The sequence below is a fragment of the Dermatophagoides farinae genome, chromosome 8, assembly GCF_024713945.1.
Source record: "Dermatophagoides farinae isolate YC_2012a chromosome 8, ASM2471394v1, whole genome shotgun sequence".
NCBI lineage: Eukaryota > Metazoa > Arthropoda > Arachnida > Sarcoptiformes > Pyroglyphidae > Dermatophagoides > Dermatophagoides farinae.
This window is the reverse complement of record NC_134684.1, coordinates 2980626-3002323: the sequence shown is the minus strand read 5'-3', so window position 1 is coordinate 3002323 and position 21698 is coordinate 2980626. Positions and strand designations below refer to the sequence as shown.

General features: G+C 28.6%; 1 protein-coding gene across 1 annotated transcript; it reads left to right on the top strand.

Annotated features, from left to right (window-relative positions):
* The first annotated feature begins 221 nt into the window (after positions 1–221).
* Positions 222–21681, top strand: LOC124495572 (uncharacterized). The gene is given in 14 exon segments (XM_075733465.1): positions 222–1021; positions 4211–4343; positions 4412–4812; positions 4926–5726; positions 16504–16628; positions 16695–18186; positions 18260–18455; positions 18521–18970; positions 19025–19233; positions 19235–19281; positions 19343–19740; positions 19799–20251; positions 20300–20993; positions 21064–21681. Coding segments are annotated over 14 exon segments (5910 nt in total). The 5' UTR covers positions 222–844; the 3' UTR covers positions 21398–21681.
* Positions 21682–21698: the final 17 nt, after the last annotated feature.

The following is a 21698-nucleotide window of genomic DNA, read 5'->3' as shown; positions in this document are numbered from 1 at the left end:
AAAGAAATTTTTCTCTCTCTCTTTCTGATCATCATTTCAACAAGTATTTTTTTTTGTTGTTGTTGTTGAGTTCACATTACAACAAACATTTCACTTTCTCTTTCGTTTTCCGCATGTTTTGGACATTTTGATGCTCTCTTTTTTTTTATTGTTCAAAATAAAAAATATCAAATGGAATGGAATGGAATATATTGAAGGTAAATAATGTTTTGGCTTACATTTTTTTTTTACAAGATCAGAACACACACACACAAACACACGGTCAGTTAGTCAGTATTTGAAACATTCAATAAATCAGTCAGTTAGATTGATAATTTATGAAAATATTTTCACCATTTATATATGATTATTATTATGAAATTGATTCGAATCAAAATATTTTGTTTTTGGGAAACGTGTGTGTGTTTGTGTTTGTGTTTTTCATCAATCTGTTTACACACACACACATTAATTTCAATTCAATTATTATCTGTTTGTTTGTTTTCATGTCAAAATTTTAGGCATCAAGATTTTCAATTTTAATTCCACAAAAAAAAATTTATTCGCACCATATATATATCAATGTCTTAGTTGGTGAAATAATCTTTATTTTTGAGTTTGAGTTTGAGTGTTTTGATGATTTATTCAACGAAAAAAATGCTGTGTGTGTGTGCTGTTCATAAATAATGTTCGATTCATTGACATTCGATAATCAGATTTTATTCATGGTGATTCATTTGTTTTGTTTGAATATCTCTCTCTGCAATTTCAATAATGATAACCAATATTGATAGATTCCATGATCATTCTACGAACAATATACATTTTTAATCGATAAAAATATTCGAAACGAAAAAATAACAAAATGTCGACGAGGACATTTTGGTCATCATCGTCATCATCATCATCATCATGGACAACAAAAACATCAAAAACAACATCATTAAGATGGCCAAAAAACAACAACAACAACAGCAACAAACAAATCATCATCAAATTGTTAATGATAATGATTGTTGTGATATGTCCATTCGAATGGATGGTAAGTTTTTTTTCTTTTTATTATTATAATTATCATCATCATCATCATATGAATACAATTACAAAAAATTACCTGATTCAATTTGTAGAAAATCCGTTCAATTATAAAACAGAAAAACAGAAAAAAATACAATACAGACAAAAAAAAAGAATAATGATGATGTAAATGTGATTAAATTTACATTGATTTGCATGTGATTTTGATTCGATTTTCAATTCTTTTGTTTGGTCCGTAAAATATTCGTTGACGAATTTTCATTTTGTTCATTTTGTATTTTGTATATGCGCAATAAAAAAAATTATTCGACAATGAAAAATTGAATAATGAAAGGACCAAACTTAAACAAACGATGGATTTGAATTGTTTTATTATTATTATTATTGTAATGACAATAATGATCGCATTGGGAATTCTTTATATTCAATGAGACCAAAGCAACAAAAACACATCATCATCATCATTATTGTGTTGTGCTGTTACCTTGGTTTTTTTTATAATTAATACAATTGTCATCTGTGTGATAGTGTTCAAAAGCATAAAATTAGTCCAAAAAAAAAAAATTCTTGTACGACCTCGACAAATTTTTTTTTCTTCCTATGCATTTCATATTGATGATGACGATTATTACAAACGAGAATGAAACATTACAAAATTTTTATTATGAACACAAATGTCACCATCGTAGACAATTTTGATTGAAACAGACAAACAAACAAACAAACAAACATACAAATCCGATTGATAAAGTGTATTTTTCAATGCATCAACAAAATGCTAATGCTAGTTCTGTCGTTTTCTTTTTGAAAAAAAAAAAATATTATATCATCTATAAACTGAATAATAATGATCCGATTAGTTGATTTTTTTTCTCATTCTCTCACTCGCTCGTTCGGTCGATTATGACAATGAAGATGGTATAATTCCAAATGTGTTACCAGGGGAAAAAAAACACGGCTACGTTTAGTTGACAACAGATGGACATTAAAAAAAAGAGATAGAGATAGATTGGTTATTTTTTAAAAAGCTTTAAACGACGGAAATGATTCTATTAAGATAAAATTTGGTGACAAAAAATAAAAAAAAATTCGGCAATAATCAATCCATATACACGTATATCAAACACATTTGGGTGACGAGATTTTTCATCATTAAATTCACACCTTGTTGTTGTTCACAGACACATATTTACAATCATTCAATATTTTTTTTTCTCACATATTTTACAACAATGTGATGATGATAATGCGATGATGATGATGATGATCATCATCATTTGATAATCGAATCGAAAGCGAAAGCAAAAAAAAAAAAATAAAACGGATCACACATCAATATCATCATATATATATATTAGAAAGTGAAAAGGAAAGATTTTCTTTTCCGATTATTATGGAAAAATCATTGTTGGTTGTAAGAAGATGAAAAAAAAAAGATTTCTTTCCATCATCATCATCTTCCTCATTTTTTTTCACATATTCTCGACAATGATATGAAATGGTCATTTGGATATAAATAATGGCAATAAACGAAGGAACCATTTTTTTTTTTTTTGGACTCTGGTCCAGTTTTATCATCATCATCATACGAATTCACATACTGGACAATTCAATTTTTTTAGTGCATGTGTGTATGTGCAGTACCGGTCAAATCGTTTTCGATTTTTTTGTTGTTGTTGTTGTTATGATTTGATTTTGATTTTTTTTCCGCCATTAATCATTTAACAATGTGATGGTAAAAATTTTTCAATACAATGTTGATCAATGGACGAGTTAGATGTTGGAAAATTTTTTTTTTTTCTTACTACACCTACCAAACACAAACATAAACTTAATATGCGTAGGCGTAGGTGATAAACCGTGTGAACATATTTACATATAGACATATAAAATGATCATCACATCACATTCTATTTGGATCATCATCATCATTATCATCATCAGATCAACAATGAATGAATGAATGAAAATAACGAGGGAGAGAGAGAAAAAAAAGATGTGAAAAAAAATAAATAAATGAAATAATCTTTCCATGAAAGTTGAAAGTTGTTGCTGTTGACAACAAAAAAAAAGATGAAAACCTAGATTAAAATAATATTTTCAATTCTAACCGAATATAGTGATGAACAAAAAGATTATGACAAAAAACAAAAAACATGCAACAACAACAACAACAACAAAAAAGATACAAGAATCCAGTACCATGAGCCGATGGATATGCATCCATTCATTCATTTTATCCATCCATCCATTTATCCATCCACCCACTTAAACTCGTTTGTTTATCTTTTGTTTATTTTTTCTCAGTTTTGTTTTTTTTATAAACAAACAAAATAATGAATATATGACAGCCAAACACAACATACCTGACAATGTATCATCATCCAACCTGATTTACGAATAATGATGATGATGATAATCCTGGATGTTTCAACAAAGAAAAAAAATGACATATGAATATCAAATACATACATACATACATACATTTGTTTGTTTGTGATTATAACATTGTGTTGGCCGGCCAGGAATTGTTTGTTTTTGTTCATATCCGCTCTATCACCATCGGACAAAATAGATATATACTGGACATAACTGACAATCATCATGATTTGATTAACGAAAAAAAAACAAAACAAAATCATGATTGTAGCCATAGTATAGTATCAAATAATTCATAAATTTCATTCAAAAAAAAAAAATTTTATTTTTCCTGAATTTAACTTTGATAAGTGTTCCAATTTTCATTCTATTTTTTTTTTGTTTTTGTTTCCCCGTTGTCATTTCTGGTCAGGCAAGAGAAAAAAAAATTGTAACCAACACAATGAGGAACACAAAAAAAACGCTTATATTTCATTTAAAACAAATGTATAATCAGCCGGATCAAAATCAAAATCAAAATAAATAAATAAATGGCCCATGAGACCCCAAATATAAATAAATAAATAACTTTTCCAGAAAACAAACACACACACACACACACACCATTCATCAAATTTGATGTTACACTTGAATTCGCACACACACACAAAAAAAAACTTGTGATTATTGGACGAAATTGAAAAAAAACAACAACAACAAAAAATCAGATTAAATAAAACGAAATTCAATTAAATCAATCAATGAGCATGATGAATATTTGAATTGTTTAGATTTAATTTTTTTTTTGTTTGTTCATTCATTTTTTTTTTACCAGTGTCATCGAATGTTTGTCACATCATCATCATCATCATCGACAATAAATGTGAATGAAAATATTTTCAACAGTGATATACATCAACATTTAACAGCTGAAGAACGAATCGTTTTGTTGGGCCATCATGATGAAGGTAAGATTTTTTTTTCATTGAATTTACAAATTTAGATCGATTTCAATTTTGATTTTGGTTAAAATTAGTGCCTCAATATCAAGTGATATCATCGAAATCATTACGTACATCATCTAATCATCAACATCAACCAAATCAAATTCATCACAATCAACGAACAAAACGTTCAATTAATTCAAATTTCAATAATAATAATAATAATGATATTCCACCGGATAAAGATAAACCAATCAAAATTGAATTCGAAGCATTTGGTGAACCATTTCGGTTACGATTATGGCCAAATCATGGTTTATTATCACCGGGATTTCATCTAATCAATCAAAATCGTGAATCATCTAATGGATCAATCGTCAATGAAGATAATGATGATTGGTCAATGCGTAAACATTTATCCAATTGTTTTTATCAGGGTTATGATGAAGCACATCAAAATGGTGCGGCAGCTATTTCACTTTGTAGCGGTATGGTAAGTAAATGATCGATGAAAGAAAGATTTCATCTTCACATTGTATATTAGGACCAATATATATAATTAGATTAATCTATTTTTTTTTTCTTGTCATTTATATGATATGATAGCAAGGTGTAATTGAAACAAATCCATCAATTTATATGATTAATCCAATACCTGAAACGACAAGTAAAAGGATTATTTTTCTCACAAATAATGGTAATGGTAATAATCAATCAACAACAACAACATCATCATCATTTCAACATGAACATTATCATCTAGTGTTGAAAAAAAATGATTATAATCATTATGAATGTCCACATGGATCAAATACTAATTCTAATCATAATCATCATCATCATCATCATCATTATAATTATTATAAAGATTTGATCCCAAAATTATCGTCATCATCACCATCATCATCATCATTAATGATTGAAAATAAAAAACGCCAAAAACGTTCGATCGATATTGTAGCATCGAATAGAAATTTTTTCGATGCTGATAAAACAACAACAACAACAACGACAACAAGTCAAACTACCACATCGACAATATCAGCAACAACTATGATGCCTACAACGGACAATTCATTTTCATCATCAACATTAGAAAATCAACCGGAAAGTATTAATGAAATTATTGGTGATCATCATATAAATTCTACAACAACAACGACAACAACAACAACAACAACAGCAACAAAACCAACGTTTAATATAACAGTTGAAACGGCTGTATTTGTTGATGAAAGTTTATATCATATATTATCGAAAACATTTCCTATAGATACTGAACAGCAAATAGTTCTTTATGTATTGACAATAATGAATGCTGTACAATTATTATTTAAACAACCATCTATTGGCCGTTCAGTAGATATTTCCGTCGTATTAATGGATCTACTAAGACAACAACCAAAAGTAAGTTGACACGTCTACACAACGTTTTCAATATACATATACAGATAATAATTGAATGTTTTTCTTCTTATTATATAATAATGAATGAATGGATGGATTTGAATTTGAGATACAAACGAACGAACGAACGAACAGAAAAAAAATTCATAATACAAAATTTTATTTTATTTATATATCAAAATCAAATCAAAAAAATTTCAATCTTGTGTTGTGTAATAGGATTGATTGATTGATTGATTTGTTTAAATAATACCTGATGGCAATATATATATTATTGATCTATCTGATTTTTAATAAATGTGAATAAATCAACTGAAATGTTACAATTATTATAATTATATCTGATCAAATTATGTCATGTTATGGTTTTTTTTCTATGATTATTATCATGAATGAATACGATTTAAGAGTTCAATGAGTAATTATGTTAATTATTATTATTGATCATTATCATGTTAATGATAATGATGATGATGATGATGATGGCAACGAACTGTTTGATTTGATTTTTTTTTTGTTGTTTTCTTTCGTTTGGTGGTTATATAAAACATTGATTATAGATGAATTTTGTTGTTGTTGTTGTTATCTTTATCGATATTTTTTTTTGTACAACAACAACAACAACAATAATCATTGTGGTCAAATCGGCATTTTGGTTGATGATTTCTTTAGCCGCCGTAGGAGCGAAACTAGCAACAAGTGTGAGTTAGGTTTTTTTTTAAATTATTCCAATGACTATTGAATGGAAATTTGATTTTTTTTTATTATCATTATTTCTGCTTTACTTTGCATCAAAACATCATATCGATGTATTTATATATACATCATATCTGACAATTAAAATAACAATCAAATCAACATTTCCTTGACCACACCAAAAATAAATCCAACAATCTAACAAAATTTTTTCTCTTTTTTTTGTCAGAAAAGTTATGTTTTCCTGAATGTAATTCCGATTTTCGGTGCAAATTCTTTTTTTTAAATTTTGTAAAAAGTTTTTTTTCGAATCTTTCGATGAATGATTCGATTTTTTTTTTGAAAAAGTTTAAAAAATCATCACGATATTTATGAATGTGTGACCATATGATGTGTGTGATGGTTTTATTTCGGAAAAAAATGAATTGATCGATGATGATCGTAATATGAGATTAATAATGGTGAAAAAAAAACGAAGACAACCAACAAAAAAACAATCGCATTCATCTTGTGTGATTGATAAAGATACAAATAAATAAAAAAACAACTAAACAATGAAATGATATCTTTGCATTTATTTTTTATTTTTTTTTTTTTGAATCAACGAAAAAAAAATCAATTTAATGAAAACAAAAAACAATCGATAATCAGACACATACACACACAGGTGGCACCCATCATGGTTTTTCAACAAACAAACAAAGAAAAAAAGAAAGAAAAATTCCAAAGAAATCGCAACGGAAATCCTCAAAAATGATAAATGAATGAATGAAAAAAACGAAATTCTTTTTCTTGAAAATTATCAAAAATTTGTAAAAATAGTTTCAATGTTGCAAGGTTAACACAAATGGATAGATTAACTAAATCCAGTGTCAAATGAAAAATTAATAATTATTATTTCTCAATTGTATATATGTATTCATTCGAAATAGATCAATTCGAATGAGTTATATATTTGTTTATGATGATATTTTGATCAATCAGAAAGTTATTTGGCTGCTATATATCTACACACACGAACAAAAAAAAAACAAAAACAAATGATCAATCATCATCATTATGATCATCTGGAATTGGAAATGAAAAATTTCAATTTATAATCATCGATTTGATGATGAAATATTCCACTGAGAGAGAGAAAAATAAAAAAGTTAAATTGATCTTCTACAAGTATTTTCAATGATTATTTTTTTCTTATTAATCAAAAAAAAAGTAAAGCAAAGATAAACATTGAACCGATCAAAGTGTATTTGAGAATTGAAACAAAAAAAAAGGCCAAAGTCAATAAAAATAATAAATAAAAAAAAAAATGTGATTATTACATACACACAATGCAAGGATTTTTTTTCGGGCGTATATACTGTGGAATGCGCGCGTATTTTTTTTTTTTTTTTTTTTTTTGAAGCAAATTCGAATCAATGACAACAATAAAACAACAAAAACATTTTCATATGTGTATAATATATAAAGATATTAATAAATCAATTCGATTGGACAACGGACAGAAAAAAGAAAATGAAAACAAATTGTGTAAAATGGAATACGATAGGAAAGAAAAAAAGAGGCAAATCTAGATCAACTGACTATTTGCTTGAATGAATGTTTGATTGTTTTTTTTTTTTGAATGAAGATTTTTTTTTCACATTTTCATTTCATTTTTTTTTCTTTGGACCAAACTACAAATAAAAAATGACAAGAGAACAACAACATCATCGACAGGTGTTTATATTGATCGATATTTTGATCAATCAATTGATTTCACACCAAAAATCAAATGGATCGATCGATTGATTTTTTTTTTTTTGCTTACAATTCTGATGACAATCTTGTCGTCATTCAGTCAAGAAAAAAAATAACTAAGATAAATTGACCATGAACACGGTGTGAAAATAAACGATTATTGATATCATAAAAACACACCACGTGCATTAGATAAAAATCATATCATTTCATCAAATTCTCACCTTTGACCTTACTCACAGTGGAAAATCAATCAAATCATTGATTGATTTAAAATTTCCAATTTTTTAACTAGAAGAAAAAAAACACCTACAATATTTGGCGTTGGCCATTATTGATATGGTCATTTATTATGTAAACAAAACAAAATACAACAACAACAATATATATGTGATGATATCAATGACAAATGGCGCCCAATCAAACATCTGGCATTTGTTTTTAATATTTTTTTTAGGATCAAATTTTTTTCAATATAATTTGTTAAGACGATTTTAGGCTTGCAAAGGAAAATTGCATTTTTTTTTCTAACAAAAACAAAATTGAATCGTGTGTAGTGTGTGTGTGTGTGTGTGTGTGTTTTTGAACATTTTCTAAATTTAGCCAGTAACCAGTCATTGTAATTATATATATTTTTTAAAGCAAAAAAAAAAACAACAACAACAACAAAAAAATATGAAGTGGATCAATTCCTATTTGGATCATGTGAAATCAAAAAAAAAAAAAAATTGTGAATTGTCCATACTCAGAGTTAGCCAATCAAGCGAAAAATTTTCTAGTTGTCGTTTTGCACCTCCATCGACACTGCATAAAACAACAATTATTATTATCACACTTGGAAATTTTTTTGTTTTGTTTTGTTTTGGTTAGTGAATTACATAAAAAAGTGATTATTATTATTATTATTATTATTGACCACAGTGTTCAAATTGTGAATATATATCCTATATATGTTAATTTGCAATCATGAAAATGAAAAAAAAAAATACTTCACAATTCGGACAACACACACACACACACACACAAAGAGTTTTATATTTTGTCGATTTTTTTTCCACTGATGCGGGTGTTTTTTTTTATTTTAAGACGATATTTGTCGATCATTTCCATGAGTGGAAAATGCTAAACAAACAAACAAAAAAAAACTCATAAAAAAGTATTCAACAATATTCAATCGAGAATTGTAATAAATATCGATCATGGTTCGATAATATTGTCCTTTTTTTTCCTCTTTTCTTGAATCTAATATATATAATATTAATATAATCTTATAAATTGTCGCCCGTATATGTAAATACGTTGTTGTTTTTTGTTGTTGTTTTTGTTGTTGTTGTTGTTGTTGTTGTGAATTTCAAATCGCTGGATTAATTTAATGGGAATGTAATAACAACAAAAAGGATTTGCCCTATTGCCTCAATGAATGAATGAATGATTTCAATGGGGTTGCCGCGATTATTATTGATCTCAATTAAATCGTTTTTAATCGAATAGTTCATAGTGTTGTATAATACATACATACATACAGAAGTGATTTCATTTCTCACAATTATGATTTTTACCACATACACACACACACACCATATTCGACAATTTAATCGATGAAGGTCAATGGACGGCGCCATATTTAATCATGTACAACAAAAAAAATTTTTTTTAAAAATGAAAGAATTTTTTTTTTGTTATGTAATTACCAATTATGATCAATATACAAACACATGATTTTTGTTTTCTTTTGTTGCTGCTGCTGTTGTTGTCGTGGTATACTTACTTATTGTATTCATTTGAAAATTTGTTGTTGTTGTTGTTGTTTTTTCGTTTAGTCATTGAATCGAATTATAAAAGTAAAAGTGTTTAGTAAAAAAAAAGAATTTGGTCTAATTTAATGACGATTTTCAATTGCTAGGTGTGTGTGTTTGTCCATGGAATTATGTGTGTGTGTGTGTGTGTGGTCCAACATACCGATCAATATGGCAAACAAGAAAAGTAAAAAAAAAAAGAAAAAACAAACAAAATCCAATAGGGCGTTGTCATTATCATCATCATCATCATCATCATCATTATTTATTACCATAGTGAAACAAATGAAAATGAAATGAAAATTATGAGGCGTTGTCAACGAGATTGATGAATTTATTTTTTTTTCTGTGTGTGTGTGTGGAAGTTATCCACAACAGTTTAACAAGCTTTCACTATTATTCAAGTAAAAAAAAAAATAAAAAGAATTTTTTGTATTCAAATGAAAAACATTCCATGACAACAATTTATCGATGTGTCCATTGATCATTTTTTTTTTCTTTTTTTTGGAAATTTAATTCGATAGAAAATTATGTTGGATCATCAACAACAACAAACTAACTGTGTCCGATAATTTGTTTCAAAGAGTTGATTCATTAATTTACTGAATGAATCATAATAATATCCATATGATCATATATAGATTGTCTAATTTTGTTTTTTTTTCACTAGTTTTTTTTTCGTTGTCCAGAAAAATAAAATCAATCACATAACATATAATTGTTGGTTGTATATTTATAAAATGATGCCGGTATATATTGGATATATCGGAAATAAATGATTTTGAATCATTACCGAAATGATTGAAAAAGAATGATCGTGATGAGTGAAAGCAAAACAGAAAAAAAAATTAATGTCATAATCATATGAGCATAACACATAATCATTTATCATCATTATTATCATCATTGATCAACAACAATTTTTTTTTTCATCTGAACTACCGGCAAAAAAAAATCCACTCAGCATTGCCAATTAGATAATAATTATAAGAAAGAAAGAAAGAAAAAAAATTGAGAAATCCCCGATTAACATGGTAGTAGTAGCATTAATTCAATCAAAAAAAAAAAAATTAGATCATCCGGTCATTTGTCAAAATGTGAATAGAAAGGAAAGGAAAGGAAAAAAATTTAATTTCCATGTATATCCATTGATGACAAGGTATATTCACTAATGTTGAACTAATTTTTTGTTCATCGATAATCAAAATGTTCACTTGAAATTGTAATCAAAAATATTGATAACGAAATTGAAAAGTGAATTTTTTATAATTGTTTGCGTATTGACAATTTTGGATTTTTTTTTATTGAAAATTGAATTCCATATATTCTGTATATGAAAAAAAATTGAATTGAAAATCATCATCAATGTGAATGAACGAAAAAAAAAATTCAATTTACAAAATGAATTAATTTCTTCGGAAATCTTGTGATCGATTTTCAATTTCAAAATAATAATTTTTTTCCAACTAATCTCAATCGTTGGACATGGAAAATTTTTTTTATTTTTTTTTTTTTTGAATGAAAAATAATATTCTTTCATCATCATCATCATGATGATGATAAAAATCAACAGTTCATATTTCTATAATCATGAAAAAAAAAATAAATTATGATTTCTTTTGATCTACAGTTTAAACCATTCCTTTGATATCCAATCATGTATTAGTTAACTTTGATATTATCAATGTGCATCAATCAATTGTCGATATAATCGATATCCATATAAAATAAGGGAAAGAATTATAACGTTTTTATTATCATTCTTTTTTTTCTGAATGATAAAAAATGTGCCATTAGCAGGAGTGGCCATCAGTATTGCAATTGTTATTATCATTTTATGGGGGGAGTGAAGAGGGAGACAAACTGATTAAATCAATGTTATAATATTCGTCTACCAAATACCAAGAAAAGAAAATGATTTATCCATACACACACGCAGACAGACAGACAGACAATTTAATATGATCATCATCATGGGTGTGTGTGTGTGTGTGTGTATGCAACAGACAACAACAACAAAAAAAAAAAAAAAAAAAAAAAAGAAAAGAAAAAGAAAAAGGAAATTGGCAAAAAAAAAGGAAAATATTTTTCTTTGAAAAAGTTCAGTAGACATTGAAAATTATTGCAAAAAAAATATACATATAGAAAACAAGCAATGTGTAATTTTGAAAAGTTGCAAGTTCAAGTTTATACAATATGGAAATGATTGTTGTACAATAATTGAACAATAATTATAAAAAACGAATATAAATATATAAATCGTTGAATGAACTGAACTGAATCAAAATGAACAAAAGCACCACCACCACTATCACCGCCATCACCACCACTCACTATGGTCATATTGACCAATATCTCGGTAGCAAAAGTCATATAGATTGATCCAAATCTATCAACAACAACAATAACTATTAAATAACTACTATTCAATGGGCCAATGGCCATTTAAATATGATAATGATCAATGTCCATGATCATGATTTTGGACATTTGAATTTGAATCAAAAAAGGAAAAAAAAATCTTAATCACAAATGAAAACGAATCATTGAAATGGCAATGGTAAATTTTTTTTTTTCATTCACTTTTATTTTATTGGATTATTTGAAATGAAGAAAAATCTAATGGGGAAAAAAAAAGAGAAGTTTGCTAGATAAAATGAAGTGAAAAAAAACATACATTTTCCACTGTTTGGAACCAAATGAAATTGGCCATAGGTGATGATTTTTTTTTTACTTATTTGCCCACCATCACACTATCCTATCCGCTGTGTATATCGTTTGATCTATTTTACCGCTGTTATCATCATTAATATTATTATATTCGATGAGTTTTCCTTAATGATACGTAAAATTGAAAATGAAATAAAAAATCATGACAACATGTGTGTTGATTATCAGATTTTTTTCTTTCTTTCTTTTCATTCGTGAATCATATTGACAAAGTTGGATTTTCATATGCTGCTGAAATGAAAATGAAAATTCCAATGTGTTGATTTTGATTATGTATGTGATTGGATTAATTTTTTTTTTACAATATAATTTGCTGGTGGTTATGCAATATTGATCAGCAACAAGTAAAAAAAAAGTGAATGTAAATGGAAAAATTCCCGTTCTACTACTATACGTGTGTTTTTAAGGATTAAATCTGAAAAATTTGATTTAAATTGAATTGAATTGGATCAGATTGAAAGAATGAATATATAAATTGTTCAACATAAGTAATATATGTATGTATGTTTACTACGTGTTATAACAATGTCGCACATATATCCATTCATCCATATGATAATTGTATTGACAAATTGATTTAACCTTTTTTTCTCTCATTTCACATCATTTCATTACATTTTAGATTTTCTTACTAATACAACTCGACCATCATCATCATCATCATCATCATCATCATTATCAGATCATCAATTTGTCGCCCAAATAAACACAATTGTAATTGAATTTTTCATCAAACATTAGCAATGAAATGAAAAAAAAATTTTTTTGGTCATAATTAATTACTATGAACGTTTGTAGTGTGTGTGTGTGAGAGAGAGAGAGAGAATTTAAAAAAACGTGTTTGTTATATGTTCATTGTTATTATACGCTGTTGATAATGATAATGATGATGATGATGATGAATGTGAAATTAAAATAAACTCATCAAATTTAGCCACGTGCAAATGTAATTGTCTATATTATCATATTATGTGTGTGTGTGTGTGTATTTATCATCATATAAAATAATAAAATGGTAAATTGATAGTTGAGAAATAGATGAGAAATGATGATGATGATAATGTTTATTATTCACAAAACAACTTATTACAGCCACCGGTTGAATAAAAACTCTCTCTTTTTCTCACTCATATATATAAAGATGATGATGATGTGTGTGTGTGTGTGTGTGAAAAAATGCAGCTGAAAATTGTTGACACAATAAATATAAACCAATTGATGATGATGATGATGATGATGATGTGTATGGCCGAGGCTAAATGTCTTGAAAGTTGAATTGTCTTTTTTCTTTCATTTTTTTTCTCGTTCCAATTGCTTTCCGTTTGAAATAAAAACAAAGATGATTGTATGTTTGTTCCCGATTGTGTGAAGACAATAGTCCCATTATCGGTAATGATAATTAACATTTAAAATAATTTCATTTTCAACTAGGAGAAAAAAAACGGGACAACCGGAATATGTGTGTGTGTGTGTGTGTGTGTTTATCGGTAATAATATTCACTTCGTGTAACTCCATCAATGTAAAGATGAAAGATAACAATTGAACGTGTGAAAAAAAAATGAAAATTTTGAAATTTTTGAATGAATCAAATGAGTGAATATTTGTCTTTTGACTAGCTAGCAAAACGAAAAAATTAAATTCATTTAAAGATGAAAAAAAAACAAATGATAATTTCCTCAAAAGTTTATGTTTCAATTTTCAATTTTCTTACTAAAAAAAAAAATTAAATCGAAATGATTCATTTAGACATATCTTAACTATTTTTTTTTTTGCAGATTTAAAATCTGACATCTAAATCATTGCCCTTTACACATAATAAGCCATTGGCCATTTCAAATATAAATATATGTTGATTATTGATCAAATCAAAAATGGCGAAAAAAAAACATATGTAATTAGATATCTGGCTTAAACATATGTTATATTATATGATTTCATCGATAAAAATGACCATTTAATGATGATAATATTAATTATAAAAAAAATGCCAAAGTTAAGATATTAGGCGTGTTTACCTATATAGGTATGACAGCAGGTTGTATTGAAAGTTTTTTTTCCAGGAACATGATGAACAAAAAAAAAACAAACTACTGGAATTCCCTAGAAAATAAATGTTGATAAACTATATCACTTGTTTTTTTATTTCTTGATCATAAGTGAAAAAGAGAGAGTGAGTGAGTGAGTGAGTGAGAGACGATAAAATCGATTAATCAAATTCAAATCAATTCTAGTTAAAATTCACAAGACAAGACAAGCCAAACCTAATCATTTTAAATGATGGAACGTAAAAATGAATGTGTATATGTATAACAAGAACAATCGACAGGTATATGTAGATGGACAAAGTTGGGGCGTCAACATGCTGAATGTATGTTTATTTATATGTATAACTATGGCAAATTATATGGCCGAAATGCATTTTTTTTTTTTTGACAACCTATCGACAATCGATAATATTAAGCCAGTTATATAAACAACAAGATTTCAATCTTTATATCGATATATATTCATTCATTGAACAAGATGAACAATCAAGATTCCATATATAAAAATGATGATGACCGATGATCGATAGATTTTGATTTTCGTGCAAACAAACAAATAACTCATGTATTTGATGATGTTCATTGATATTATGAATCTTTTTTTGGTGGGGACAAAAAAAAAAAAAAATAAATAATCGAATGTATATCTCTTGTGTATGAAAAGATTCAAGTTATATATGAACATTTAAAACTAACAACAAGCCATGTGTAGTGGATTGTTTTGTTTTTTTTTTTGATTTTGGAAGCCTGAATGAAGTAAATGTTTCAGTCTCTATGTATATGTGCGGTCGTCGTAGTCATAGTCATGGTGTGTTCCAATCAATCAAAGTGGAACAAAAAAAAATCTATAGCTCGAATTTGCTCTATAAAAAAAAAATTATTCACATCATCATTATCATCATCGATTATGATAGTTATTCGACACACATATCAATATGTATCCAAAATACATGATGTAAACATCATGACGATGATGATGATCATCATCATTGATGATAATGTTGGCATTGTGTGGTATACGATGTTTTTTAACAAAAAAACAGACAATATATATTTGGAGCAAGAAATTTTTTGTTTTGTTTTGTTTGTTCTTTTTGGTCAACGATTAGAAATTGATCTTCATTGGACAACTATTACTACTAGCTATGGACTAATATGAATGGATGAATATAAAAAGATTGATTTTCATTGCCTACTCACACATCAAAATGATAAAGCGAAAAAAAAACGCCCACGAATAGATCAGATTGAAATTGAATTGAATTGGATCGATCAACGATAATAATGATGGTGGTGGTGTTGGCCATATCCTTGCATCCATAGCCTTGAAAAACATTTTTTTTCCTTCACATTGCCATAATTCAGGATTCGCCCAAATTAGAAATTGAAACAAAATAAAGATTGATTCGTTTCGTTTTTTTTTTTTTTTGTTAGTGATGATGAATGTATATTATCCACACACACACACACTCACCATATTTATACCATAGAAAATAATTATAATTGACCAATAGATTCAGATTGATTGAAGTAGAATTTGTTTCGGTTTCAGGATTTCGATTACAAATTGAATCGATTTTTTCATATTACGAAATCGTAATCATCATCGTTTTTATTATTATTATAAATAATCCAAAATAACGTGAAACAATTTCTATTTTTTTTCCAATAGTATGAAATTTAATAATTTTATCTCAATGAACAACAAAAAAAAATTTGAATGCCAATGAATTTGATTGTTTTTTATTCCAATCATTACTATTATTTAGAATCTTACGCCATCGGATAATATCGATACATATTTGACAAATTTTTGTGTTTGGCAACATAAAAAACGTTTACGTGAAACTGGTGGACCAACGCCCGATTGGGATCATGCATTATTGCTTTCAGGGTACGATATTTATTTTGGTTTGATCTTATTTTAATTTTTTTTTCACATTTGCAACCAATTTTTCAGTATCAACATGTATGTTGTCGATGGTTATGGCCGCAGAAAACGTCATGTAGTTGGATTGGCACCAGTTTCTGGAATGTGTAATTCACTGAATTCATGTACAATTTCTGAAGGTACAAATTTTCAAACAGTTTTGGTTGCCGGTCATGAAATGGGCCATAGTTTAGGCATGGAACATGATGGTTCACAAGATGGAAATGTTTGCAATAAAGATGATTTTGTCATGTCACCAACATTAGGACCGGGAAAAACTACCTGGTCAGAATGTTCGAAAAATTATTTAGATAAATTCGTTCTTACACCACAAGCAACCTGTGTATTAGGACGTAGTTCACATGTTAATATAATTCATCAATTCATTCCACCACATCGATTACCTGGTGAAAGATTTAATGTTGATGATCAATGTAGATTTCGTTTTGGTCCAACGGCCAGACATCATTCATCGCAACCAAAATCTGAAATATGTCGTGTAATAAAATGTTATGTTAAATCACCAGTAAAAAGTAACGGATCAAATAGTCATCATGGATTTTATTCAGGTCGTGGTCTTTATGCATATCCAGTAAAATCAACATATAATACACATCCAGCATTAGAAGGTACAGAATGTGGCCATGAAAAATGGTGCCGTGAAGGTCGATGTTTAGCAAAACCAAATTTTCATGGAAATAATGAAATTTCGGATAATGATCACAACGATTCGAATGAACAACAATCCGATATTAATCGTTATGTTCAATGGGAATTGAGTAAAAAAAATGCAACGACCATAACAAAAAACAATGGTGATAAAATTAAACTGAAAACACAATCAACACGAATATCGAATAGACATAAAAAACGTCCAACATTGGGAAAAATTAATAATGATGCAATGAATACAGATGGTGCTGCAGATGGTTCACCAGCGATCAACATACAAACCAATTGGCATTATCATCTGAAAAATGATCCATATCATTATAAATTATCAAATGATCCTAAATTCATAAGTTCAACACCTAAACCTACAAGTTCATCATCAACGGCAAAACCATCAACCATATTAATCGTTGATAATGTATATAAAAGTAAATCAACAAATACAAAGAACAATACCGAAGAAACAACAACAATTGTTGATGCTGAAGCAAATTATCTATCAGATGATCAATATAATCCATATAATAAATTGACCAATAAAGATCGTTTTAATTGGTCATCGAATCGTTTGTCACAGATTCATCATAAACAGAAATCAATTACAGTAAATGGTAATTGGTCATATTGGTCAGATTATGGTCCTTGTATTTCGGAATGTGTTGCACCCGGTAATAATAATAATAATAATAACAATAAAAAGGGTAGTGAAAATGGCCGATTTCAATCGTCAATAATGGTGCCATTAGGTGTACAAACATCATTACGACGTTGTAATAGTCCATCACCATTGAATGGTGGCCAACAATGTCATGGACCGGATACAAGAGTAAAATTATGTAATGCAGTAAAGGTAAGCTGAGCCGACCAAAAAAAAAAAAAAAAAAAATTCTAAATCAATAATGAAATTGTGTATTCGACTGTAGACTTGTAGTCCATATTCAGCTACATCAGCAGCTACTGGTTCTGGTGCTAAACATCGTACGAAATTAGATCCAATAACGGCAGGACATCGATATCAAATTCGTTCAGTGGATGAATACATTTCCGATACATGTTTAATGGCTGCAAAATTCAATGATAAAATCGAGAATCATGGAACACAATATCCAAGTTATGATTGTGAGTAAATATAATAAGCAAATAGAAACAGAATTTCATTCGAAAAAATTCCATTTTCCAAATAGCTGCTTCACATTCATGTTTTGTTTGGTGTTATAAACGTGGTGGTGGATTCATGACACAAGGATGGCGATTACCGGATGGTACACCATGTGGACGTAAATTGGCATTATCATCGGTTAATTCGGATGATCCGACTGCTACTAGTACTGCTTCTAAAGATATAATTGAAACTACCGGTTATTGTTACAATGGTCAATGTCGTCGTTTTAATTGTCGTGGTGAAATATTTCATCGACAATCAATCATTCCATCTACATCATCAACAAATGTCTATAATGTCTATCAAAATCATTCAACAACCTCGATTATGTTGGAACAAGAATTGGAAAATCGATTACTGAGAGATAATTGTCCATCAAATTATCGTTTAGATGATATTATCCAAGATCTTGAAGATCAAATTGATGATTGGGATCAAAATTATGATTTCACTTATCGATTGATAGAGAAAGGTTTGTCTAACATTATTATTCAACAAATTTTTGGATTAATTTTATTTTTTTTAGTTAAAAATACCATACCAATATCAAAAAGTGAAAGTTCAACACAAATACCATCCGTTCCTACACATACAATGTCTACGAATTCTCCAACTCAATCACCGCCATCTTCGTCTCCACTATTATTGGTCACAACTAATCCATACATGTTACCACAGAATAATTGGTCAGATTGGCATCCAGTCACCGAATGTCAATATTCAATATCATGTATTCCGTAATGGTAGAGGATTCCGTTTAGTCACCAGAGAATGTCGTCGACAGTAAGTGTTGAATTTTAAATGTCATTGAAATCCAGACTAATAGAATGATTCATTCATTTAGAACCTGTCTTGGACGACGTGAAGCTCTACAGGTTTGTCCCGAAGTATTGACAGATAAATCGATACGTGATCCAAGCATGACAACAATGTATAATCTTTATGAACAATATTGCCCAATATCGATTCGACGATCGGCTAATGAATATGCACAATCAATATGTCATAAATATCAGACAAAATTTTCATCATTATTATCCGGTAATGGACGACAATTAAATCATGGTTGTATTGTTGCTTGTGAAGATCGTTTATGGCCAGATGTCCATTATCAGATGGATGCATTTACTGATGGTCGTTTCCCGTTTGGAACTGATTGTTCCACTAAGGATCGTCGTGGTTATTGTCTAAATGGTAAATGTATACATTTTGATAGTGCTGATATTTCATATGATACTGCTGGTAAGTAATCCAAAACCAAACGAAATTCATTTCTAATTTCAATTTATTAACAAAACAGAGAGCGTCCTCTATCGTCATGAAATATTGCAATTATTTGCTCCATCCACTATATTCCCGCTTGAACCATCATTGTATGGTTCCAGTCAAACACCAATGACCACAAGTACACCATCGGATTCATTATATTCGGCCATATTTAATCAGGAAATTTATAAACGAGCTTCGAAAACATTACAATTATCAACACCATCACCTTCGATTGGTTCAATCGAACTTCAACCAGCATATCAATCATTTATATCATCACATCGTCGTATAAAACGACAAATCATGGCAACTACGACAACAACAGCAGCGACAGGAATTTTTCGTAAAGCATCCGTACAAGAACAAACAGATCCGGAAGGTGATTATGTTAGTTGGACAATGTTAAAACATCATCATCATAATCGGCCACAACATTCATTCAATCCTCAACATCATCATCGACAATATCGGAGGCCAATAACACGTACAATGAAAAATGCAAGATCCATGACAATCGATTGGAGTCCATTAGTAATAAAACCATTACGGCCTATACGATTAACTTCGGTGACAAGAAAACGTAAACCACAATCATCATCATTGGATAGCCATTTTCAAACATTTACATTGGTGGCTAAACCAAGTCGAAATCGATTTCGAACTAGACCATCATTATCAACATCATTCATTCAACCAAAGATCCATTTAGTCAAGAATATTACTCGATTCTTAGATGATGATGACGATGACGAAGACGATGACCAACAAAATGATAAAAAATCAACTACAAAAATGAAAGTGTCATCCACAACAAAAACAAATCTTACGATGACTAATCATAAATCAATGAATCAAAAATCTAAAGCAAAATTTTCTATGGGACATGAATCATGGCCACCTATCATCATGACGACACGTCGTCCATTCACAACGGCAAATATGTCCACATTTTTGGATGATAATAATGGTGATGATGGTGAGGAAGATTCAACTGTATCATCAATCAATCATGATCAGGATGATGATGAAGATCAACTTCGTGTTGAACCATACATTTGGAGTGTAATATTATCCGAATGTAATCGTCCTTGTGGTGAAGGTATACGCACTGTACGAGTTGTCTGTACGGTTGGACAACGATCCGTACAGGAACAATTTTGTGATCAACAAACTAAACCAATACATAAATCAATTGAAACATGTAAAGAAAGAGATTGTATCGGAAGGTATGGGAATTTTTTTGTCTTATTTGGGTTAAATTTTTTTTTTAAAAATTTTTGCAAAAATCTTAAATAGATGGAGAGCTGAACCATGGTCAAAATGTTTCATAACAAAACGAACATCAAAAAATCGTTGTAAACCAAAACAACAATCATTTCAAAGTCGTACGATTGCCTGTGTTGGACCAATGATGATGGGACATCATAATCCAAATCGTCCAAACGAATCAAGAATATTTTCATTGCTTAGCCATGATTATTGTGATCCATTAACAAGACCAAATCAATGGAGATCATGCGATATGATTGATATGAATATGAATGATGATTGTAATAATCACAATAATGATGATGAAGATAAGACAATCATTAATGATAATGATGATGTTGAAACAGTTTCATCTATCTGATTCAAAAAAAAAAAATTTCGATAATAATAATATTATATTAAATGCTAGTCAGCAGATTAGATATTCAAATAAGACAAGTTAGGTTACTACACACCAAATACACACACACATATATATACTATAAATGCCTTTACACATCTATTTCATTATTATATCATCATCATAATTAATTAATTAATTAACACAAAAATTGATGCACATAGAATTTTCAAAAAAAAAAAAAATGTTAACAATTTTTTTTAGTCACAATGACTCTCAATAGATGGCGATATTATTTGGATATTTGGAGCCAATCAAAAAA